The following is a 26436-nucleotide window of genomic DNA, read 5'->3' as shown; positions in this document are numbered from 1 at the left end:
GTAAACAATTTAAACAGTGCAATTCATAATAAAGACACTGGGGTGCTCCAACCAACAGATTTCTTTTCAGATAAAAGGTCTTGGCCCTATTTCAAAGATTAGTGAGTAAATGTATAATGATACATTTGAGTCAAAATAAAAAGGTTAAGGTATATCTGCCTTTTTAAATGATCTTTACCACTTTTTAAATTAACCAGCCAACAACTAGTCCCAATTTCAATGGGAAAGAGAATCTCTAGTGTATTTTTTTTTTAACTAAAAAAGTGATACCCATGGTAAAATATTCTGATGGTACAAAATACCACACAATTAGGAAAGGTTTCCTTTCTTTATTAGTCTGCTAGGGTTGTTATAACAAAATGCCACAGACCAGATGGCTTAAACAACAGAAATTTTCTCACAGTTTTAGGGGCTAGCAGTCCCAGATCAAGGTGCCATCAGAGTTGGTTTCTCATGAAACTTCTCTTCCTGGCTTGTAGAAGGCCACTTTCTCAAAGTGTCCTCACATGGCCTCATCTCTGTGCCCATACATATGAACACCAGCCCTATCAGATTAGAACCTCACCCTTAAGACCACCCGCATTTAAACTTAATCACCTACATACAGTCACACTCTGGATTAGGGCTTCAACATATGAATTGGGAGGGGGTGAGGAGGACACAATTCAGTCCATAACATCACCTTCCATACTAGATTCCCAGCCCTTCTGGGTTTTTGTTTTTGTTTTCTTGTTTGTTTGTTTTGTTTGTGATGCTCACGTGGAAGCAGAGTCTACATATTGTTCTGCACCTTGCTTCTCACCTTACAGTAACATACAGAGATATTCCAAGTCAGTGCAGGTAGAGCTACTTCATCTTAATGGCTGTATACTGTTCTACTGAATTGGATATACCAAACTTATTTCCTATTGTGGGACAATTAAAGTTTCTTTCTTTTTTTTTTTTCAGTCTTGTTCCAAAAATCTTTTAAAGAATATTCTTAGAAAATGCCTTTATACAATTTGTGTAAGTTTATTTATGGGATCAGTTTTAGAAGTGGAATTATTAGGTCAAAAGGAACTTCGTATAAATTTTTGACATGTATTGTCACCCTGAACTTTAAAAAAATTTGTACCAATTTATACTTCCACCAAGTGTTTAAGAAAGCTTGTTCTTCCCACCTCCTTAGCCTCCTACCCATAATACCACATGTACATACCTCCAGCACTGTATTGTCAAACTTTTTCATCTTTGCCACCGAGCTAACAAAAGGATCAAAGTTTCAAATTAGACTCACAACTCAGAAATCAGAGATCTTACCTAATTTCAAGCTTCACTGATTTCAAAGACACCAGTAACCAAGGGTCACAGACAAAACAGGAAGAGGTCCAGGACTCTTGGTGCTGCTCCTCAGGTCCTTTCTTCCTTTGGATGCACCTCCACCCAAGAAAATTGATGTGGTTTCTAAATAAGGTATGCAGTCTCCTCACTTACACAGAAGGAACCAACTCAGTTATGAAACACATCTCCATTACATGCTAAGTTATATAACTTACATGATATTTTCCAGTCATGCACCTCAAATCCACAGATTTCTGCTGTGTTTACCATAAACAGTCTCAGTCCAGGGCTATCCTGCTAAAGGAATTCTATAGATATGAACTCTCCTACTAGGGGATACTAGTTTGTTTACCAGGAAGTCTTTTATTACCATATTTCTAAGAATCAAATGCTTGCTTGCTTTCTAGGAGTATTCCTCCATAATGGGAGAGAATGGATTGCAGATCTGCTGCTTAACTCCTTCCTTCCTGGTCACTGATAGATGAAAAATGGTATTTATTTTGATTTACACTTTGATGTTGAACAGTTGTTCACATGCTTATAATTGACAATTACCTTAGCAGACTTAAGAAACAAGAATCCTAAGCAGGCCATGAAGCAACCTGATTGGCATAGCTAAACCCTGCATAAGGCTCAGGAATTGGAAGTGCTAGGTAACTCTGAGCCTGATGTGAGCTAAAAACAGGAGGAATAATAGACAATTTGTTTAAGAATCAAATGCTCAGAATCCCTTCTCCAATCCAGTAGAAGCCCAGAGATTTAGTATTAGAAGAGGGTAAAACAAAAGATCTCTGGCTCAGAGGATACCACGCCCAGTTAAGACAGAAGGTCTGATGTTGAAAGAGAAATGATAAATTAGAGAACCAACATCTGAATAATTGAAACTCAAGAAAGAGAAAATAGGGTAAAAATAACCAAATAATTCAAGTTGGTGAGACTGGAACCCTGTTCTGACCCTATATCCCGTGCTACTTATATTCTTTCAGTTTATTGGTATATCTAATTCATAATAACTGTAAAATGACATTTTCTGAGCTTTCAAAAATGTTGGGGGTAGTCAAGGGGACTTTGTTCAGGTGATTAAGGGGTGGGACTAGCATTACCCCTCCCCTAAGCAATCATACCAAGATGGTTGGCAGAACTAAAGAATTACGGTTAAAACAAAACCAAAAAGGACGCCTTGGTGGCTCAGTTTGTTAAGTGTCGGGCTCTTGATTTCCACTTAGGTCTTGATCTCAGCGTCCTGAGATCGAGCCCCACCTCTGCTGGGGTCCCAGCAGAGCCTGGAATCTGTTTGAGATTCTCTCCCTTTCCCTCTGACCCTCCCCCACTCGGGGGCACGCGCTGTAAAAAATCTTTAAAAAAAAAAAAAAGAATTATTCATAGAAGCTATGCAGTGAGGTGCCCCTACAACTCGATAATCGTGTCGTAAATTGTGGTGTAAGAAGGGCTAATCCTGTAATTGCCTCACGCTCGAATTTACTAAGGCATTAAAGCAGGGAAGCACCCCATAACAAGCAGATTTACAGATATAAAATCAATTGTGGAAGAAAAAATAACTTTCGGGTCTGGGGTAGTCTCACCATCATGCCTAGGCAGAGAAACTGTAAGAAGCTTCCCTTCTAGGTCCAAGTCAGCCTGGGTCTGAGAAGTAGACTCACAGGTAGTAGTGAACTAGTCCAACACCAGGCTTTCGGAAGCTTCAGTTGAGAACCCATGGTTCACTGTTTCTCGGCATCGCCGGCCAGTTGAATCAGAATCTCAAAGTAGTGCCTGGGCATCATAATTTTTAAAGCTTTACAGGTGATTCAACTTTAGGTAATTGAGTTGAGTCATTGTCCTAGCAAGGCATCTTTTAATTTGTTACAATGTTTTGACTTAAAAATGCACTGAAACACTATCAACAAGGGACCTATAGGTATTAAATGAGAAAGATGCGTGTTACAAACGATAAGGGGGGGAGGGATTAGTAAAACAGTCCTGCTGGGGCCTGTGTGGGAGGAATGGATAAGTGAAACGAGAAAGTAAAAGCAAATCTGGAATTGGTGTTCTGAATTACTGTGCCCGGCGACTTCAGTATCATATGGTGAAAGAATTCAAGGGTGATTTCCCACCTGAAACTTGAAGGCTCCGGTGTCTAGACCTAGTTATTTTAGGTTAAGAAGTCAAGGATACAGGGGAAAGAACACCGAGCCCGCATCCTAAATCTTTCCAAAACAGCTGTGCAACCTCAAGTAAATCTCCTTTCCGGATCAGAGATTCCGAACGTCTAGAATGAGGAGACGGGATTAGCAACCCTCAGTTATCTCCCTTTTAGTCTAACTGCATCGATAAACAAGGGGTCACACATCTTCCGAAAAGGGCCCCAGACGATCCGAAGCTGTCCTGGAGCTGCGAACCACCCTCCTCGTTTTCTACTCGGCTTCTTTAGCCCAGGGGCATGGGCTGCGCACAGAGTATTACCTTCTAAACGCCTCCCTCAACCCCAACCCGGAGCTTGTACCCGGAACGCCACCCTGAGTGACTTCTCAGAGCTTCCTCCACCTCCTCTGAACATTCACAACTCCTGCCCTCCACGCTCCACTCGCTCCCCTCGACTCCCTCGACCATCTCCGCGGCCTGGGCCCGCCCCCTCCGCCTGGCGCCAGGCCGCGGAGCACCGATCGGCTCGATGAGCGGGGGCGCTGCTGCGGCGGAGCGGCAGACGCCGGGTCCGCGCCCACTCTCCCCCTCCCCGCTTTCTTCCTGCGCTTCCCACTCCTTCCCCCGCCCTCCCAGCGCTGCCCGCCCCGGAGAGCGGCCCGGAGCTCCCCCGGAGACTCAGGTACTGGCGCCGGCCGTCCCGACGGGAGGGGCTGATGTGAGGAGGAAGGAAACGGAGACGACGCCCCTGTTCCGCCGCCTCCCAACGTCCGCCTTGGGCTGCGGGACCGGCCGGTGGGGGGGGGTCGAGGAGGGACCCCAGACTGGGGAAACCCTGGATGCGGGCCGGGAGTCGTGGAAGACGACCAGGACTGGGGTGTGCGGATGGGGGGCGGTTGAGGAGGAGAAGAAAGGCAATTGAAGGGTGCTCGCGGGAGATGGGAAGAGAACAGTGGAGGGCGTGGGGCGGGTTTAGGAAGAGTGGGAGGTAGCCTGGAATGTGAGTGGGTATCTTGGGGTAGGAAGGACCAGAGTTAGGAGCAGATGTCGGGGGACGTGGCCTGGTGCGACAGATGGGGGTGGGGGAGGCGAGTTTAAAGTCACGGGAGAAAGAACGCCAACCCTGCTGCGTTTATAATGACCAGAAGGTGAGGTGAATCATTATAGTTTGACAGTTTTTGTGAATAACATCTCTAGGCTGTGCCCATCCAAGTCACGTATTTCCGTGAAACTGCACCAACCAAGACTGGTGATGGAGATGAGGAACAAGAGTCAGGGAATGGAGGCCGGGAAAAGGGAAACCTCTGCCCAGATTAAAGCTTCTTGTGAAACGAAATACATGGGGGGTTTAGTTTTCTGTGTAAAGCAAAAAAGAAGCCAACATTATTAAACAACAGGTTAGAAGTGTATTACATGTAAAGACTTTGAATAGAGAACTTAAACTGCCTCTTCAAAAAATATACACGAGATTGTAAACATATGATGATGAAATAAGCATATGATGTGACTTTTTTAAATGAATTATATATTGCTGTTCAGTTCTCAGAGTTGAAATACATCATGAAAGCTGTCTTACTTACATATGTACCCACACACAAATCCCCGAATTCATGTGTATTTTTTGCAGGAGAAATTTTAGGTAGAAATATATGCCTCATTTCTGAGCATTCTTTTTTTTTTTTTTACTAGTTGTTTGGCACAAATCATCAGTTGCTCTCTGGTTCATCAAGCACAATTAATCTTGCTTGATGTTTTGCTGATGTCTTTTCTGTTTGTCAGACACTGGTTTCTTGCCTTCAAGAGGCTGATCCTTGGATTTTAGGACCTGATGATGGGGTTTGCTCATCATTAAACTTGTAGCTTGACTGTGTATTTCATAAAGATGTTAAGTCTGCCTGTTTTTTGCCTTAGGGTATTAAAGCAGCCCCTTTGTTGGGTTTAAAATATAAATAATAACATGCAGGTATAATTGAAAAGCACAGATTTTTCAGTTGCTTCCTTTCTGATCTGTTTTTTTTTTTTCTGCATGCTATAACATTTCTGTGTGAATGAATTATTCTGAAATCAAAGTATGAGGAATAAAATGGGCCAGATGTACGTGACAGAAATATCATGGAATAAAGAACTCTAGAGCTGTTACTTAGGTAGCAAGAATTTGGTTTTTGTTACAAGTGGTTAAGTTTCTGGTTTGGAAGCATTTCTTATCAAAGAAAACTATCAATTTGTTTTGATAGGAGGCCAACTTAAAATATTACTTTTATTTGGTTTATGAAACTGGCCTCTGGGCTTGTATATAATATTAGCCAGCAAACCGATGTCTTATTATACTTAAAGATCTTAGAGTTGTTTCTTTTTGTGAAAAGGGGAAGAGGGCTGTTGGGTTGTTACAGAGAAGTGGTCTTTCTAGAACAGAATAGGTTCTGTTAATTTAATACATATTAAAACTGATCACAGATAGCCATTGATTAACTTGAGCCTGTGTTTCTGCTATTTTAATCAGTAGAGAGACTATTAGTTACTTATCTTTACTCAGCCTTAGTTCTTAGCTTCTTAGAGCCTTCTTTAAAGGAGTATCATAAAGACTAAAAGAAAATGCATGTAAATCACTGAGCACAGTGCCTACCACATAGTAAAAGATCCAGTACCTTAGCTATTCTCATTTTTCATCTATCTTCTAATCTAAGATACTGAAAACTCAAATTTGCATGTCAGCTTTTTCTCGAGAAAATTTGAATAAACTCCATACTCAAGCATTTTCCTAGAAAATCACAATGCATATTAGCATATAAAAAGCTATGAGACTTTCCTGTAGCAATAAAATAAAAACAAAATCAAAAAACCTGGCTCTGTTTAACCCACTACTTACTAAACTTGTCCCTTTTCTTGGAGCCTAGTGCTGTGCTTTGGAATAGGATGTTATAACTTACAGAATATTTTTGCATGTATTACCTGATTTGACCATCTCAACTCCATGTAGAAGCCTAAAAATCACTATTTTATAGATGAAGAAACTGAATCATTGTTTAATCAACTAACTAAAAATATGAAAACTAGGAGTGTACTGCTGTCTTCTGATTCCAGGTTAAAATCTTAAAGCATTTAATGTCTCATTTTCTCCTAATTTCCCCCTCTCCTAAGCAATCTGCTCTTGAATTTTGTAAAAACTTTCACTAATTTCCCCTACATGTTCTCTCTTAAAAGTTACATCCATTTTCTTTTTTAAAGATTTTATTTATTTGACAGAGAGACATACAGCGAGAGCAGGAACACAAGCAGGGGGAGTGGGAGAGGGAGAAGCAGGCTTCCCGCGGAGCAGAGAGCCCGATGTAGGGCTCGATCCCAGGACTCTGGGATCATGACCTGAGCTGAAGGCAGACGCTTAACGACTGAGCCACCCAGGCGCCCCAAGTTACATCCATTTTCTCATAGTTTTAACTATTTTTTATGTATTGAGGCCTGGCATGGAGGACAGGATTACCTGGAATGAAGCAAGCGGGAAGGCAGTGAAGTCCGAGAAATGAAGGAGGCTCCTTCATACAAGGTCTTGAACACTATTGAAGTAATTTAGCTTCTACCCCAAAGTCTCAAATCTGATGAAATTTATTTTCTCTTCAAGGTGGTGAATACTTATTCTGCTGGGAAAGAGAAGAGTACTTCTTGAGTAAAAAGTATGCCTCCCAAGTTTAAGCGCCACCTAAATGATGATGATGTCACTGGTTCTGTGAAAAGTGAAAGGGTGAGTTTAGAATCTTAATTTTTCAAACAGATCAAAATATGTCTTCATTCCTTTTGTAAATAATTTGTTTTAGAAAAATCTAAATTTTATGGCTTTATTCTAATTCTGTTTTTTCTTCATAGTAAATATTTTAAAGTATATGTTACTTAGATGGGTGACTCAGTTGAATTCTGCTTCCACTATTGATCAGATTATACTCACAGACTTTTCTAGTCTTTCAAAGTGAATTTTATACAAATACACAGCATCTTATTCAGAATTTGGAACCAAATATGGTTGGAATTCAGAGTTTTTCAGATTTTAAAAAGGTAGTTAAATGCATATTATATAATAGGCTTTTTTTTTCTTAAAGGATTTTATTTATTCATTTGAGACACAGAGATACAGAGAGAGAGAAGAGAAAGCATGAGCAGGGAGAGAGGCAGAGGGAAAGGGAGAAGCAGGTTCCTTGCTGAGCCAGGAGCCCGATGTGGGGCTCAAGCCCAGGACCCTGGGATCATGATCTGAGCTGAAGGCAGATGCTTAACCATCTGAGCCACCCAGGCGCCCATATATAATAGGCTTTTTGGCCTCTGGAGCAGCACCTCCAAGTATATTAGTATTTTTCAGAGAAATGTCTGATCATGGGGTGCCTGGGTGGCTCAGTCAGTTAAGCGTCCGACTCTTGATTTCGGCTGAAGTCATGATCTCAGGGTTGTGAGATAGAGCCCTGAGTTGGGCTCTGCTGCTGGGTGTGGAACCTGCTTAAGAGTCTCTCTTTCCCTCTCCCTCGCTAAAATAAAAAGAAGAAATATCTGATTACTCTAAGTATATAAGTAAAACGTATAAATAAATTAGCTAACATCAATTCAGGTCATGTTTTCCTCCAAATAAGTTTTGGCTCCAAACTTACAAAACCTCTTGGTTTTCAGAACTTTTTAGATTTTTGGAATTGCAGATAAAGAATGTTAGTTCTATAATTGTCTCAGAGTTCAGAGTAGTTTTTATATAACATTCAATTTCTAATTTATCCCAGAACATTCTTTTTTTTTTTTTAAGATTTTATTTATTTATTTATTTAGAGAGAGCACAAGTTGGGGGAGAGGCAGATGGAGAAGCAGGCTCCACACTGAACAGGGATCCCGAAGTGGGGCTGGATCCCGAAGTGAGGCTCGATTCCAGGACCCTGGGATCATGACCTGAGCTGAAGGCAGACACTTAACTGACTGAGACACCCAGGCGTCCCTATCCCAGAACATTCTATGCAGATATGTATAAATCTAGAAGTTATGCAGAATTTTGGAAGACAACATTTGATAGGAATGTTGTAAATAGATTACTTTTATAGTAAGTACTCAAGAAATATTTATTGAGGAAAGGAATTAGTGTTTTTCTTTTTTATCCAGCAACCTGAAACCCTCGCTCACTTCCTATCTCATTACTGTTCCTTTATTTACTGATGCATTTATTGACCACCTGCTATTGTGCTAAAAACAATCTCTGCCTGTATAGAGCTTATAATCTACTTGACTTCATTTTACACATTCCTTTTTTGTACAAGTTCTGAACACATATTATTCACTCTTTCCAACAGCTTATGATTTAAAAGTATCTTTTAGTACAATACAGGAAACATTTGTCTTTTCCTTATTCTAACTCTCTCTCGTTTGTTTTCTACTTGAAGGGGTAGAATCCACCAATAGACTAATTGCTAGGAAGCTTTTTAAAATAAGCTTTATGTATATACTTAAAATTATAAAATATAGTCTTAATCAGTTCTTCTGCTGAGAGTGTAACTGTGGCTCTTTCTCTTTACGTTGTTGGTTGATTACTACCACAATTTATTGTAAAAATAGGATATTGAACCAAAATTGAACAAAATTGGCTGCTTAGAGACCTCCTTTTGAATGTTTATCAGATGGTGAATTTTGATAACTGATTGGTTTAATTATCTATAAATTACTTTAAAAAAATTTTTTTAAAGTTTTATTCTACTTTCCTATTCTACTTTTCTTAGTAACAGCTTTATTGAGATATAATTCATATGCCATACAATTCACTCTTTTAAAGTGTACAATTCAAATGGTTTTTAGTTTATTCGCAGAATTGTGCAACTATTACCACAGTTAGTTTTAGGACATTATCATCATTCCAAAAAGAAACTCTGTACCTTTTAGCATTCATCCCCCATTCTTCTCATCCCCTCAACCCTAGACAACCACCAATCTATGGATTTGTCTACTCTGGACATTTTATATAAATGGAATCATACAATATGTTGTCTCTGTAATTGGCTTTTTGGATTTAGATCCTAATGTTTTTGAAGTTCACAACATGTATCAGTACTTCATTCCTTTTTATTGCTGAATAATATCCCAGTATATGGATATAACACGTTTATCCATTCATCACTTGATGGACATTTGGGGTTTTTTGGAATATTAATGACTTTTTGCATACCACTTCTGGCTGTTGGCCTTTTGGCTATTTGACCATTAAGAATAGTAGTGTTGTTGGGGCTCCTGGGTGGTGGAGTCAGTTAAGTGACTAACCTTGGTTATGGCTCAGGTCATGATTTCATGGTCATGAGATCAAGCCCTCCTTTTGAGCTCCACACTCAGCATGCATGGAGTCCGCTTAAGACTCTTTCCCCCTCTCACTCTGCCCCTACCCCCACCCCGTCTTTATGCACACACACTCTCTCTCTCTCTAAAATAAATAAATAAAATCCTTAAAAAAAAAAAATTAGCCATGCTGGGGTGCCTGGGTGGCTCAGTCAGTTGAACGTCCGACTCTTGATTTCAGCTCAGGTCATGATATCAGGGTCGTGAGATCGAGCCCCACATTGGGCTCCGCTCTGAGCATGGAGCCTGCTTGAGAGTCTCTCTTCCTCTCCCCCTGCCCCCCCCCCACCGCCCTCGCACTTTCTCTTTCAAATCTTTAAAAAAAAATAAAAGAAGAATAGCAGTGCTATGAATATTCACATACAGATTTTTACGTGAACATGTTTTCATTTCTCTTGTGTGAATACTTAGGACTGGAATTGCCAGCTTAGTTATTATGTTCAACCTTTGGAAGAATTGCCAAGTTGTTTTCCAAAGTGGTTACACAATTTTTACATTCCCACCAGCAGGGTATGTGGATTCCACTTTCTCCACATTTCTCCTGCCAGCCAGTTTCTCCTCATCACCAATTTCTCCTCATTAATTTGGTTGTTTAATGCTTTTGTCCTAAAATTCATCTTTGTATTAATATTGCTAACCCTAACATTCTTTTCATTAGAATTTGCTGATGTGTTTTTTTCCACCTCTTTTTTTCATCCTTTGTTTGACGTTTGTTTTAGGTGAATTTTTTGTAAACAGATTTGGCTGGAATTGTTGGACTCTAATCATGTGTAATTTTTACTTTTAATAGGAGCATTCAAACCATTCACGTTTGTTATGATAACTAATATATTGGGGATTTTTCTGTCTTAGCCAGTCCCTCTGCTGGCCGTGAATGCCCTTCCCCCTGATCTTTGGTTGGCCCTTTGTTATCATTTGGATCTCAGCTTAAATTTCACTTCTTGAGAGTGATTTTCCATGACAACCTAATCTCATTTAGTCACCCTGTCACTTCCTATCCTGTCACTGTTTCAGTTCTCAGCATAGCATTTGTCACCATCAGATATTTTTCTATGAGAGTTCAGACCTTGTTTGTCTTGTTTAAAGCTGGTGCTTGCCTAGAACAGTGCCTAGCACATAGAGATGCACAAACATGTTTATTAAATGAATATTAAATATATCCTGTTTTCATTTTCTCACTCTCTGTGATAATGTTATATATTATACATACATATAGTTCATTAGATTTCATATCATATGTTTTCCCTCTTTCCCTGACTGCTTTGGCAGATTGATTGTTTTTCCTCATCTTCTCCCCAACCCTAGTATCACTAGTTAAAAAAATGTCCTTCCTTTCTCTCTCTCCCTTTTTTTTTATCAACTTCATATTTTAACAGTTATGTTTAGGGATGCCTGGGTGGCTCAGTCAGTTAAGCCTCTGCCTTCGGCTCAAGTCATATTCCAGGGTCCTGGAACCAGCCACATATTGGGCTCCCTGCTCATCAGGGAGCTTTCTTCTCCCTCTGCCCTTCCCCCCGCTCATGCTCACTCTCTCTCAAATAAATAAAATCTTAAAAAACAAACAAAAAACCCAAAAAAAGTTATGTTTAAATCTGTGTTCTCTGTCAACATACCCAAAACAATGCCCCCTCTGTTGTTTTACTTTCTCATTCTAGCCAGCTTCCCACCTCCGCCACTCCTATCCCCGGTGAGGTGTGCCTCTCACTCTTACTTCTGCACTTCACCCTTCCTCTCCCGCTTCTAGGTTGTATTAGAACATTTGGGGCCCTTTTAAAGTTTTTCCTTATACCTTTAAAAACAAAAACAAAAACAAAAAAAACCCTAACACTGGATATTTTTTTATTTTTCTTTAAAGATTTTATTTATTTCACAGAGAGAGACAGCAAGAGAGGGAACACAAGCAGGGGGAGTGGGAGAGGGAGAAGCAGGCTTCCCGCTGAGCAGGGAGCCTGATGTGGGGCTCAATCCCAGGACCCTGGGATCATGACCTGCGCCGAAGGCAGGCGCTTAACGACTGAGCCACCCAGGCACCCCAACATTGGATATTTATTGTTGCTTTTATACGAAATATAAATGAATAACAACATTAAATAAAAGTACATGTGTAACAACATTAAAAGGGAGTGATAACCAACACTTTCCGGGTGGTGATTGCCTCTTGGGTAGAAGAGGAGGTGAGGATTAGGGAAAGGTCCATCGGAGTCTTCAACGTTAGTATTACATTTAATTTCTTAAGCCAGATGTTGGCCTTATACCTTTTCTTTTTCAATAGCTATAAGATATAGTTCACAGTCACATTATCGTTTATTCAGATTTGACTACACATTTTATTAGAGTCAATGATTGTATCAATCTCTTAGAATGTTTCTTCTGGGGGTGCCTGGGTGGCTCAGTTGGTTGAGCGACTGCCTTCGGCTCAGGTCATGATCCTGGAGTCCCGGGATCGAGTCCCACATCGGGCTCCCTGCTGAGCAGGGAGTCTGCTTCTCCCTCTGACCCCCTTCCCTCTCGTGCTCTCTATCTCTCATTCTCTCTCTCAAATAAATAAAAATCTTTAAAAAAAAAAAAAAAGAATGTTTCTTCTGATAATAATTGGGTTTTTTTGGCTGGTGAAATTCCTTGAGTAATTTTCTCAGAAAAGGCACATAGGTGGTGTATTTGTTTCCTATTGCTGTTGTAACAAATTACTGCAAACTCAAAACAACATAGATTTACCATCTTCTAGTTCTGGTGACCAGAAGTCCAAAGTGGGTCTTCCTGGGCTAAAATCAAGGCTCTGGCAGGATGTGTTCCTTCTGGAGGCTCTAGGGGAGAATCTAGTTTCCTTGCCTTTCCCAGCTTCTAAAGGCTGCCTGTGGTCTTTGGCTCCCGCTCCTTCCATTGTCTTTAAAGCCAGCAGTGTAAGATCTTCTAGCTCTTCCCCTCCCTACTCTTTCCCTCCCTGCCTTCTCTCTCTCCTTTCTCTCTCTTTCCCGTGCTCTCACTGGCACTTCTGCCTTCCTCTTTTGAGAACTCTTGTGATTATGTTGGGCCCACATGAATAATCATTGATCTTACCATCTCACAGTTTTTAACTTAATCACACCTGCAGAGTCCCTTTTATTTTTTTATTTTTTTTTTATTATTTTTTAAGATTTTATTTACTTATTTGAGAGAGAGAATGAGATAGAGCATGAGAGGGGGGAGGGTCCGAGGGAGCAGCAGACTCCCTGCTCAGCAGGGAGCCCGATGCGGGACTCGATCCCGGGACTCCAGGATCATGACCTGAGCCAAAGGCAGTTGCTTAACCAACTGAGCCACCCAGGCATCTCTTTGCAGAGTCCCTTTTAGCATGCAAGGAGACATTTTCACAGGTTTCAAGGATTAGAATGGGGATATCTTAGGGAGTTATTATTCTGCCTACAAGTTATATACTAAGTTCTTGTATGCTGGAAAGGTCTGGTTGTTGCAAGAGGGTGCGATCATCTTCATATTAAGGAAAATAGTTCCATCTTATAAAAAAGAAGTATAAAGTTGTTTTTGTTTGGAAGTTCTAATATGTGTAGAGGGTTATTTATGAACTGTGGAGGTAGTAGGTGGACTGTGCCAATTATTAAACCCTTATCTCCCACCTCTGAACATGTCTTCCGTGCTTCTCTCTGATGCTGGAGTCGGCTCTGCAACTACATTTCTCCTTTGCCACCTGGCTCCCTGTTAGGTTCTGCCTGTAGAGAGAGATTGGAAGAGGAAGGAGAAGGGACTTAACTTCTTCCTGATTGCCTATAGTTCCTTATTCCCACCCTGGCTTCAGTGACCTTTCTACCTTGTAGTCAGTCATAGCATCCTGCTATTATAAGCATTTTCTTTGGAGGGTGGGCATATGTGGCTCTTTTAGCTTACGTGAAGCACAGGTAATCACTCTTCCCTCTGTCTGGAACCTTGGAGTAAAAAAATTTCACCAGGATAGAACTCCCTTCATTACTCCTCCCTGACAGTTTGTAAGCCTTCTGAATCTGAAAACTCAAGTTTTGTTGTTTTTTTTTTTGACAGAGAAATCTTTTGGACGATGATTCAGACGAAGAAGAAGACTTTTTTCTGTAAGTTTTTTTTGTTTAACAGCCTTATTGGTGTTGTAGATGTAATTAACATCTAATAAAATGCTTATAGAGTAGATGTAATTAACATCTAATAAAATGCATATAAAGTATATGAGTTTTGATACATGTACTATACACCTATGAAATCATCACCAAAATCAAGTAAAGAGCATAACCATCACTTCAAAAGTTTCCTCATACCCCTTGGGAATCTCACTCCCCCAATCCCCAGGCAACCACTGATCTGCTATCACTATAGTTTGTATTTTCCAGAATTTTTTAAATAAATGGTATCATGCAGTATGCCTTTTTTTTCCTGGCTTCATTCACTTTGCATAATAATTTTGAGATTCACCTATGCTGTCACATGTACCAGGAGTTCCTTTTTATTTCTGAGAAGTATTCCATTATATGAATGTACTACAATGCATTCATCCATTCACTTATTGGTAGATATTTGGGGTGTTTATAGTTTTCGCTATCATGAATAAAGCTACTATAAACATTTATGTACAAGTTTTTGTGTGGACTTATGCTTTCAGTTCTCTTGGGAAAATACTTAGGAGTTAGTTGAGTGGCTTGTATATTTTTACGGCTGTTTTCCAAAGTGGTGTACCATTTTATATTCCCACCAGCATTGTATAAGAGTTCTAGTTGCTCTAAATCCTCATCAATACTATATATGGTCAGTGTTTTAATTTTAGCCATTCTTACAGGTATGTAGTGGTATCTCACTATATTTTAGTTTGCATTTCCCTAATGACAAATCATGTTAGACATCATTTTTTGTGTGTATTTGCCATCCTCATAGCTTCTGATAAAGTACATGTTAAAATCTTTTGCCCAATTCTAAATGTGTCTTCTTATTCAGTTGCTTATGTATTCACGATATAAGTTCTTTGTCAGGTATGTTTTACAGATATTTACTTTCAGTCTGTATCTTAATCTTTTCATTTTCATAACAATATCTTTTGAAGATCAAACTGTTGATTTTGATGAAATCAATTTATTACAAATTTTCTTTTATTGTTTTCACTTATTTAAGAAATATATGCCAAGCCCAGGTTCAGTAAGATCTTCTCCTGTGTTTTCTTCTAGGAGTTTTATAGTTTTGGCTTTTACATTTAGGTCTATAATCTATTTCAAGTAAATTTTAATATATGGTTGAAGTAAGGGTGAAGAATGAATTTTTTTTCTTTTTGGCGTATGGCTATCCACCATCTGATGAAAAGATTATCCTTTTCCCATTGAATTGCCATGATACTTTGTCAGTTAATTGATCTGATCAGTCCTTCACAGTTATGATTAGAAAGGGCTGTGTTCGTACAGGCTTAGATTTGTATTTGCAAAGTCAGGAAGGCAGGTGTATATTATTGCAGGAGTTTTCTCTGGAGATTCATGTAGAGGGGTGTGCCTGAGGAGAAACATTTGCCTCTCTCTTTGTTATAATGTTGCAGAGTTTTTGTAGAGGCTTTTGCTCCCCCAAATAAAAACATTTTATTAAATGTAATTGACAGCTGTGAAGCAGTGAACAAAAAAGAGCCTGCCAGATAGGAAGCAGATCCATTAACAGGAAATAGTATCACTTTGGCCAAGGTCAGATGAAGTGGCAAGATAATTTCCTACATGTGACAAGATTTCCGAAGAGTCACAAAGCTAATTGCCTTGGTGCCAATTATGGTGGAAAGCTTTAAAACTGGAGCAATAGCTGCCTCTCAGAAAGGAACTTAGGGTTGAACAGGAGGCCAGAAGCTTAAATAAGTGATTCCCTCATTGAAAGCTGGGTACCCTTGTGAGAAACACTCAGTCTTCAGACCAGCAGTGTACTGCTGGAAGTCCACTCGCAAATGACGTACATCTTTCAGAAGGCCTGACAGCCAGCGTGCACACTTGCTCAAAATGCACTTTCCACACACTGAGGTTCTATCTGGGTATTGAAAGGGAGACAAAACAAATACATTTTTTAAAAATTAATCAACACCCAAGTTTATAGCAGCATTATTCACAATAATCAAAAGATGGAGCAACCTAAATGTCCATGAGCAGGTGAATGGATAAACAAAGGGTATATCGATACAATTGATTATTAATCGGTCTTTATTACTCAGTCTCAAAAAAGAAGGAAATTCTCACACATGTTACAACATGGATGAACCTCAAAGACGTTATGCTAGGTGGAAGAAGCTGATCACAAAAGGATAAATTTTACATGATTCCATTTATGTGAAGTACCTAGAGTAGATGAATTCATGGAGACACAAAAGTAGAATGGAGGTTGCCAGGGGCAGGATGAGGAGGAATGGGGGAGTTAGTGTTTAATTGGTACAGATCCTATTTTTTTCTTTTCTAATTTTAAAACATTTTTTTATTTATTTTTTAAAGATTTTTATTTATTTGACAGAGACACAGCAAGAGAGGGAACACAAGCAGGGGGAGTGGGAGACAGAGAAGCAGGCTTCCCACAGAGCAGGGAGCCCAATGCGGGGCTTGATCCCAGGACCCTGGGATCATGACTTGAGCCGAAGGCAGACGCTTGACTACTGAGCCACCCAGGTGCCCCTAATTTTTTTTTTTTTTTTAAAGTAAGCTCTACACCCAACATGGGGCTCAAACTCACCACCCTGTGATCAGGGGCATGCTCTACTGAGTGAGCCAGGCACCCACCCTACTTTTTAAAATTTTTGTGGTCTATGCCTTATTCTCTGTCTCAAAGGAATGATAATTACTCAAAACATCCAGAAGTTTTTATTTCCAGAATATTAAAATGGTTGAAATGATATAACACTTAACTAATAAATAATTTGAGAAATGTTGGTATTTTCGTAGACTCTTCGATTTCCCTTTAGCTTTGTTGATAAGTTTAAGATGAGTAACGAAAAAAATACTAGTGTTTTGAATGGATTTTTCTCTGTATCCATTCCTGATAATCAGCATTTTATGATAACCTAATTCGAAGGTGAATTTACTTTTAGTGTTCTATAATTTATCATAAAGCTATTCCTAGTCACTGGCACTTGAGTTGTTATGGTGTTTCAGAGGTTAGTGATTAGAACAACCTGTGTATAAACAAAGGGTTATATAAACCCTATTTTCTCTGAAAATTTTAACATTCAGAAGAATTAGATTAGTTGTGGCCAGCACCAAGTACCAGTAAAGTACAGATGTGATTAAATATCATTCAGTTTCAGCAATACCAGTAAAATGTGTTTTTTCATAATAAATGACTAATCCATGTTTAGAGTTGAGCTTGATTGTGTGTCTTTTCTATTTTTTTTTTTTTTAATGCTCTCATTATGAATATGTACTTGGTATTTTGTTTTCAGAAGGGGACCATCTGGACCAAGATTTGGACCTAGAAATGATAAAATTAAGCAGTAAGTTCCTGAGATCTCATTTGCTTAAGTGATTATCATAATTCTGTGTGGACCCAGGGTTGGCAGTCTGCAGCCTATGAGCCAAATCTGGTTGCTGCCTATTTTTCTGAATGAAGTTTTATTGGAACACAGCCATGCCTGTTTGTTTTCTTATCTATGGCTGCTTTCAGACTACAGTGGCAGATTTGAGTAGTTGTGACAGAGACCTTATGGCCCAAAAATCTGAAATATCTATTATCTATCTGGCCCTTTACAGAAAAAATTTGCTGAGCCCTGATGTAGACTAACTATAACTACTGGATTGTAAAAAAACGAGTAATTCTTTCTATTTTCACAAAGCTACCTCTGAATAATGGCTAAGGAAATCCAATTCCTGTGTTGGTTTCTCTTAACTTAATTACTTTATGTCAAATCCATTTATTTAGCATAATCTCAAGGTCCATTTTGGTTTTAAGTCTATTGCTTGATTCCCATTTTCAGAATAAATAGAAGTAATATAGATTTAGGTTTTTGAAGTATAATTTTTTTATATTCCTCCAGAATTTTTTCATATCTATAACTTATCCTAATTCCTATATTGATCTAAGATTTATAGCTAAGTAATTTTTAGTTTAAAGCTTTTTCTGTATATGTTGGTGGTGGTAGGTTGATGGGTAATGCTGTAGTAAATGTATCTAATGTTAGAAGGATCTGAGTCCTGACAAGAAGGGAGAAGGAATGGGAGGAGCAGTGAAATAGCCCTGGAAACTGACCGAGTTTTGAAGACTAACTGTGGACGATAACTAAATGGCCTGGATTCAGGATCTAAGGAGGAATAGTCACTGCTCTAGTTCAGTTGGCACACAGTGGGAAGGGTGCTGTAATAGGGAATCAAGTTATTGGTCAGACACTTGGGCTTTAGTCAGGTAGCTGTTGGTGTGACAAAAAATGTCCACACTTAGCTGAATCCTAGCTAATGGATTCTGCAATACAGAACCAAGGTTCCCACAAACTGATTTGAGTGCTAGACAGGATGTTTTCATTTTCTCTTGCTATGTAACAGATTGCCCTGAACCTAGCACCCTAAAACAACATACATTATCATCTCACATTTTCCATGGGTCCAGGAGTTTGGTCACTGCTTAGGTGGGCCCTCTGCAACAGGGTCTCACAAGCCAGAAATCAAGGTGTTGCCAGGGCTGGGATCTCACTTGAAGCTCCTGATGAAGCTCAGGTAGTTGTTGCCAGAATTACTTTCCTTGCACATGTAGAACTCATGGTACCTGCTCCTTCAAGGCCAGCAGAAGAGAGTCCCTGCTGCTCCAAGGCTCTGATTTGGCCAGTAAAGATAACAATGAGCTACTTAGATTCAGGCAGTTCATTATGTACATAGACCATAAAAGGAAGAGTAGCCAAACTCTGGGTTCTTGTTCTACACACCAAAAATGATGACTCCAAAACAAAAGGGGCTGCACCGCTATAATAGGAGGTATAGGATACCCTGTTACAAAGGAGCCAATTCTGCACTGTAGCTCAGTGGTTTTATAGTCTGCAGATAAGGCCTGCAGAAAGCCTCCATACATCCTCAGAACCTGGGAAGTTGTAAGAAATTGTCTTGTGACAGTCTTCAGGGAGATGAGTGGGAGATGGCCGCACAAGCCATTCATCTTGTGTTCTGGGAGGATTAAAAAGCATGCAGGGTCATCAGGATGCCATGGCAGAGCTGTTTCTCTACACTGAGCCAGCGTGCCTTCTGTGTCCACCCACAGTTCTTACCTAAACCACCTGGGAAAGAGGACTTCACTGATGACACACTTGTTTTTTGTCCTGTCAGTATGCTTTGTTTCCTGTCTGATAATCCTTCTGCAGAGTGAGCCTAGTACTGAGTATGGCTTATTGAGTCTTTTGAATATGATTTTCCAGATGAACCCAAGCCACTGCTGGTTGTACAGAATGGTCATTGCAAACAAAGTATCTATGTTAGCAAGTGCCAAGCACATGCACACATGAATATATTTATGTACATATTAATGTAATCACAGAATTTTAGAACAGTAAGGGATTATTAAGTATAATGGTTCTTACTCTAGAGCTAAAGGCTTGCCAGACTTAGAAGGTGATCAGTCATCAAAACATATATATTCACCCTTGTGGGCACAAACTCATAAATGCGTATTTAACCAGGGCATGATTCAGTGTGTGTGCCCAAAATGGCCCAAGATGGCAGAGCACAACCTACCACACAGCTTGCCCATGGACAAATACCTGGCATTAGTTGAGTAACCAAAATTGGTAGCACTGGTGAGTTTCTTTAAGCTGCCTATTACTACTTAGTTTGTAACGTTTTAATACAGGGTATTTCTTAACCTCACGGATCAGTAACGTTGCTTTGAATTTGATTGGCATGTTGACACCAGATTATTCCCACAAAAAATACTCAACATCACTTTTTATGGAAGATTTCTTTTGGTGAGAGATTTAAAATATTCACATGCCTATGTAAAATGTATGATTCTCTTTGGAATGTTTTCTTTGTTTTTAAGTTAAATAACAGCTTTATAGATGCAGCTCTAGTGAATTACAGGCATTCTCTGTTAGGGGTAAGTAATTTCCTAAGTATAGTCTTGGTCCAGTCAGTTTAACTTCATAAAAAGGACCCCAAGGTATGTTCTATGATGCAACAGATATATATATATAGATATATAGATATATATGTATGTATATATATGTATGTATGTATGTATATATGTAGTTGCAAAAATACAGCATAACTTTAAACCTTCTTTTGTCAACACTACCTTAAAAAGCCACAAGATGGGGGTGTTAAGTATGAAAATAAAATATTTTCTTTAGAGTATTTGTTGCAGAGCAGGATTTTTTTTTTTCTTAAAAGAAGGGCACTGACATTAAGTGCATGCTAAGTGTTAAGCATTGTGCTAAGTGTTTAAAAAACACTGTTACATCTAATTCTCACAAGTGAGAGATGACCATTTTCATTTTAAAGGTGAGAAAATACGAGGCTCAAGGAGGCTTGCAACAGACACTACTATACCATGCAGTTTCCCTGTTGATAATTGAAATAGAGGCATTTCAGGAATACAGGTGCTGTCAAGCCCTAAGCATGATTTAAATCAACATTGAAATATAGCTTTTCCTTTCTGTATATCTTTATCTTTTTCTGGGTACATGCTCTCTTGTGTCCTTTCTTCTACCCGTATGACTCTCCTTTAACCGGAAATGATACAAATCTCCACACCCTCCTTTACAAACTTGTTTTTCCTTTGAGTTCTTAATTTTCTGTTTTAGTTAATAGCATTATCTCTTGACACTCAGTTGCTCAAATTACAAATCTCTCTACCCTTTTCCTGCTTCTACCCTTTTCTTGCCTCTACTTAGAGGCAAAAAAATAAATATATTCTTTAAAGAATAAAGAATTACTTGCAAGTAATCCAGTGCATTTTAAACATTTTTTTGAGTTGTAAGAACCATGAGTTCAGGGGCGCCTGGGTGGCTCAGATGGTTAAGCGTCTGCCTTCGGCTCAGGTCATGATCCCAGGGTCCTGGGATCGAGTCCTGCATCGGGCTCCCTGCTCCTTGGGAGCCTGCTTCTCCCTCTGCCTCTCTCTCTCTCTCTCTGTCTCTCATGAATAAATAAATAAAATCTTAAAAAAAAAAAAAAGAACCATGAGTTCACTTTATTTCTCCTTTTAAATATTTCACTGGAATGACCATTTTATGAAGTAATTTAAGGTAATTTTTGTCTAACAGAACAGAGGAAAATAAACACTTTAAATTATTAAACATTTCTGTATTTGTGTACTCAAGGTAACTCCTGAGTGAGAGTAGGCAGCTAAGAACCAATTAGATGAATGAACCAATGAAGATTTAGTCTTTATTAAACAGTCTGAAATTTGATTAAAACAGGCCCTCATCACCTAACATAAAGGAGGAAATTATATTTTCATTTTGAAAAACAGCAAAAAATGTTTCTGTTCCCTCTTGGGTGCTTCAGAACCTTCCCAGCTGTGCCCATGTCTTAAACCTGTTTGTTTAAAAGAAAACTGATGAGCAGTGAACAGTTAACACCCACGGAGCATCAGCGTACATTTCTGTTTTGGAAACTGAGTATTTTCATAAGCTAATCACACACCCAGGCAGACTCCTTTGTTAGCCTTAGTTTATAAACTACAGCAGAAGTAAGTTATAGCTGTGTCCGCGGGACGCCTCTGTAGCCTATGGAAAAGAAAAGGAAACATTATTTAGAGTCAAGCTATTTGACTAAAATCTGCAGTTACTGAACATTCTGACAGAAATTTGCAGGAACAGGGCTAAGTAAACTATCTTTAATATGACTTTTACTTACAGTATCTTTAATTTCCTGAGTGCTCAAGCCCACAAATGGAAGAACCGTGCTGCACAGCCTTAACTTAAACATTTTATAGTTGAATACTTGTCTGAAAACTTGCTATTTTCTATCATGGAAGTTTTCTGATGAAAGTTTCAAAAATTATAAAATGTTCAAAAGAAAAAATAATTTTTAAATCTTTCTTTTAAACTAGTGTTCAGAATCAGGTGGATGAAGTTATTGATGTCATGCAAGAAAATATTACAAAGGTAATTGAAAGAGGGGAGAGACTAGATGAACTACAGGACAAATCAGGTACAGATACTTCATATATTTCTCGATACTCTTAATTTGTGTTTTGATAGTTTATTTCTTTTCCCATTTCTCCAGCCAGAGTTTAGGAATCTTAGCTTAGGAAAATGATATTTGGTCCTTAATTTTGTGATTTTAGTATTTTAACTTTAGCTCCCTTTACTTGAATCATCTAATTGCATTAATTATCAGGTTGAAAATGGAAAAATTTTAAATTTATTGTTGAATAGTTAGAGTAAAATTTTTTTTGCCTTATTATGTTCATGTGCACTGTATTTCTTTTCTCATGATCTCAAGAAGGAAAAGTCTAATCACTTCTTTCAACACTTATGTCAAACTTCATCTGATATTTTTATCTTAGGCTTTCTCTGATAACAGTTAACATTTCTTTATTGACAGATGTTAGTCTCTGTACTTGTTAACAGTTGCTGGCACATGTTAGCTTCTCAAATATTGTTTTAGTGATGAATGGCTAAATACCTCACTCATCCTTGAAAGACTTATCGAACCACAGAACTTATTTAACCACTTTTAAAGTTCATTGTTTTATTTCAGACTGTTTCACAGTTTATTTATCCATTGTCCTGTTAATGTTTGAGTTGTTTCAGATTTTTTTCACTATTAAACAGGTTTATAGTGGGCATGCTTGTACATGTGTCCTTGTGCGCATGTGTGAAAGTTTTTTCTAGGGTATGTAACTAGGAATAAATTGTTATTTAGTAGGGGACAGATATTTTCAGCTTTACTAGATACTGTCAAATTATTCTTCAAAGTGATTAAATCTCTGCCGATTTATATCCTTACTAGCTATGTATGAGAGTTCCTACTGTTCCACATTCTCAATAAAACTGATATTGTCCCAGCAAAAATAAATAAATAAATAAAATTCATTGTTTTACTTCAAAATCAGTCACTTTTTGTATCTTCTAAGAATCTACATTTTCCACGTGTAAATTTTTTTTCCATAGGTGTGTCAAGTATTTGAATTTTTGAAGAGTTTTTTCTTACCAGGATTCATAAGTTTATGTGAAAGCATTGAGGCCCTGGGAAAAATGACCTACAGCTGTTTTTTGCCCCCCCCCATACAGATTGCCAGAGTTTGTGGGTGGAGGAAAGGAAAGATGTTGTTTTCATGCTTAAAAGGGAGTACATTTGCGGAAGTAGAAATTAATATTTTCTTGTCTTTGTGTGACTAGATAAAAGAATCCTGTTATGTCGTTTAATCCTTCTCTCCATCCTCTATGTGATATAGAAAGCTTATCGGATAATGCAACTGCTTTTAGCAACAGATCCAAACAACTTCGAAGGCAAATGTGGTGGCGTGGATGCAAAGTAAGTCAGAAGACAATGGATAAGTTGCCCAGCATCTCAGGTGGTCTTCAAAGAATAAAGGGCTACTAGATCCGAAGCCCTGTGAGGGCAGGGACTACCACTGCATTGTTTATTATAGCTTCTGAACTTGGGACATGCTGGGACTCAGCAAATATTTGTTGAATTAATTAATAGCTTTGGGGACAGGAATAATTAAAGGAATCAAGCAATTCCTAAAAGGATGTTTTCATGGATTTTGTCATAGAAAGTATCCCACATTTTATTAGTCATTTAGTTACTTGTACACTTACTACCTTGTAAGAAATATAAATTTTTCATGTAATTTATTATTAGTACCTTTTTGGAGCATCTTATAACATTACATAGAGATATTAAAAAGATGGAGTGGAAGCTAGAGAAAAATATAATTTTCTGTTGGAAGGGAAAAAATAAAAGCAGTTTGTATGTCAGAATCCATTATGAAAAATGAGGCTTAAAAAAAATCTCGCCACTACCCTTTATTATTCCAGAGAAATGTTTAACAAGGAAAAACATGAGAATCAAAATATACACTAACATATTTTTGCAAAACATTTTATAAAAATGAATTTACCTCTTAAATATGGCTACTAAGCCTTAAACAGAAAATGTTTAAGATTTTATAGTGAATTTCATATCACACAGCAATTTCTTTTTCTTCCTAATTCCATGTATCATTTTTGACTTTGTTGAAAATCTTAGACATAAACTCATTGTTTTTAATCTCTCATTTTCAAGTTTAGTGATAACTTTCTAAACTTGACATTGCCTTATGCTAAGGATTTCTTCCAAAGAGTTGCCGTGGTTTTACTTGTTTTTATCTGTTGACCTGTTGAATAATCTTACTTTCAGAAATAGAACTGAGGGAAGAAACACGTTTCATTGTTCCCCTTGTCTAGAATTTTAATTTTTGCTTAAATTTTTATTCTTTAAAGAATAAATTTCCCATTTTCTTTAAGTTTTCCGTTTTTATAGAAATTCTCTATAGCCTGGTTTGGAAGAACAAAGGGTTATAAGCCACTCACTTCCTTTCCCCATACATACACATGACCCATTCATGTAGCCACAAAAAGATGACCATAATGTGCATTTTGCTTAGGTTTTTTTAGCCATCTCTAAAGATTGTTGTTTTGCATTTTCTGGATTTCAGATCAGAGGAACAGTATGCTTTATTTTTTTTAACAGTATGTTTTTAAGGAGAAAAATTGAATTATATTTTTTAAATCATATTTGAATTATATTTCTAAATAGTCCCTATATCACTGCCATTTTCTGGTTTGACTTTGATGAGTTAGGAAAGGCTAAGGAAAGAGATATAGGGACAGAAAACAGAGGTTGCCAATGGCTAAGGGTAGGGAGGTGGATACTGACTATAATAGGGCATGAGGGAACTTTTTGGAGTGATGGAAATGCCTTGTGTTTGACTGATGGTGGTGGTCGACAGCTATACATTTGTCAAAACGCACCAAGATGAACTTAAAAGGGTGATTTTTATTCTAGATAAAGTATATTTCAATAAACCTGACTTTAAAAATAAGTAAATGAACAAAATTATCCAGTAGGTGAGGAGGGAGAATTTCAACATTGTTTTGTTATCATAATTAAAAATTTTAATAGGCACCTGGTGTCCAAATTGCAAAGCTTCCTTGTATTCTCTTGGTCACTTTGTTCTTGTCATAAATGCCACTAAAAATGTTACCAGTAGCTTTAGTTTAGAAACATTAAAGCTACTTCTGGTTGCTATTTCTGATACTCAAGTGTTTATAGTAGGTAGGTATCTTTTTTTATTAATGAACCATCTTTAATCAATTATCTGTGAAAATGTTTGATGAAAACAGACTTGCAAAAAAAAGAAAAAGAAAACAGACTTGCATTTGAATTCATCAGGAAAATCAAACCAATTTATAGTTTATGGCTTTTAGGATAAATGAGGAATGTGACAATTTTATAGAGAGAGATGTGAGCTGAAAATATTAAGCAGCTAAGGACTAATCTTAAGGTTTCTCTTCTCAACTGTGAAGCTGGCCAAGAGTGCTCTTAGGCAAGTTATTTATTAAATGAGGTTATTCACAAAGAATCTAAATTATATTCATCAAAATGGAGACAGAAATGCCAAGAAGAGAGTAAGGAACAAAAACTAACAGAATTCTCATATACTTTGAGAGTAAGTGCTATAGAAAACGCTGCCTTATGTGGAGAGAATGATTTGTGTTAGACACCTGTGTTACTCATCATATCCTTACACTTGTTAACAGAGTTGCTAAAATGTCATACTTTTCTTGGTCTCATATTAGAAATCAGCATGAGAAATCATAGACACAATGTTCAGGCCAATGAGGGCTTTCTTACTGTTTGCTGTGCAGTGCAGCCTTGAACAATAAAATCCAGGCAAAAACCCCTAAATTTGGGAACTCTGATTATTTATAAAAAGATGCAAATAGCCAGCAAATTCACGTGATAAAAAATTGGACAAGCTTTCAAGGGATGAGCCTATTCATTGATGAGTTCGTATGATGTAATAAGTAGCACAACAGATAATCTTGGCTTTATTAACAAGTAAAACATTAATACCTATCTTATGCCTTTTTGTGTGTTGTAGATAAAAGCCATCATGGCTTTGGTTGCTGTTATCCTTTTGCTAGTGATTATCAGTAAGTATTTACTGGATTAGTAATTTTGGGGGGCTATCATTTGTTTTAGAGGTCATTCTAATTTCCCTTTTAACTTATTTTCAGTTGACCTAGTATGACTAATGTCAGGTTTGAGTAATGACTTCTGACCCAAGTCAGGACCTCTTAACCCACTAGGGTCTGTGGATCTCTGAAAATGTTCTTAAGTTGTATGAAAAATTGTATGTGAATATGCATATGCACATTTTTATTGGGAGAGAGTCTGTATCTTTTATCAGATTCTCAGAGAGTCCTGCCTACTCCCCATCCCCACCCACAAATACAGGGCTAAGCTATTTGTTCCAGGCCCGTCTTCTGTTAACTTCAGGTATGGAAGCTTGTATTTCATAATACTGTGTTAGGAGGACAAGTCCAGATAAATTTTCTCCAGATGGTGGTTTTTTGTTTTGTTGTTTTGGTTTGGGATTTGAACTTTATTTAAATCATTAAAGCTTAACTCTTGTCCTTTCTTTTTTTCCATAATGTTCTTATTAAAGTCAGATCAGTTTTACTACTTCCTCCTCTCCAAG

The 26436-nt window shown here is 38.1% G+C and overlaps 1 protein-coding gene across 4 annotated transcripts in view; it reads left to right on the top strand.

Annotated features, from left to right (window-relative positions):
* Positions 1-26436, top strand: part of VAMP4 (vesicle associated membrane protein 4) — a 53166-nt gene that overhangs the window by 21046 nt on the left and 5684 nt on the right. The window contains exons 1-7 of one of the 4 annotated variants that reach the window (XR_003209548.2): positions 3977-4144; positions 7079-7198; positions 13831-13877; positions 17201-17251; positions 21790-21890; positions 23140-23219; positions 25837-25888. Coding sequence is in view for 3 of the 4 variants with exons in the window: in XM_073900021.1 (XP_073756122.1) it covers positions 7133-7198; positions 13831-13877; positions 17201-17251; positions 21790-21890; positions 23140-23219; positions 25837-25888 (397 nt within the window). In the remaining variant the exon portion in view is untranslated. Of the gene's footprint in view, positions 1-1727; positions 2105-3976; positions 4145-7078; positions 7199-13830; positions 13878-17200; positions 17252-21789; positions 21891-23139; positions 23220-25836; positions 25889-26436 lie in introns of those variants that run through there. The other 3 variants (XM_025877825.2, XM_073900021.1, XM_073900019.1) reach the window with 3 other exon arrangements.

This window comes from Callorhinus ursinus, unplaced genomic scaffold (genome assembly GCF_003265705.2).
Source record: "Callorhinus ursinus isolate GAN/ISIS: 27379988/994484 unplaced genomic scaffold, GSC_fseal_2.0 scaffold13, whole genome shotgun sequence".
Lineage (NCBI taxonomy): Eukaryota > Metazoa > Chordata > Mammalia > Carnivora > Otariidae > Callorhinus > Callorhinus ursinus.
The sequence above is the reverse complement of the archived record's forward strand: the minus strand, read 5'-3'. Positions and strand labels throughout refer to the sequence as shown.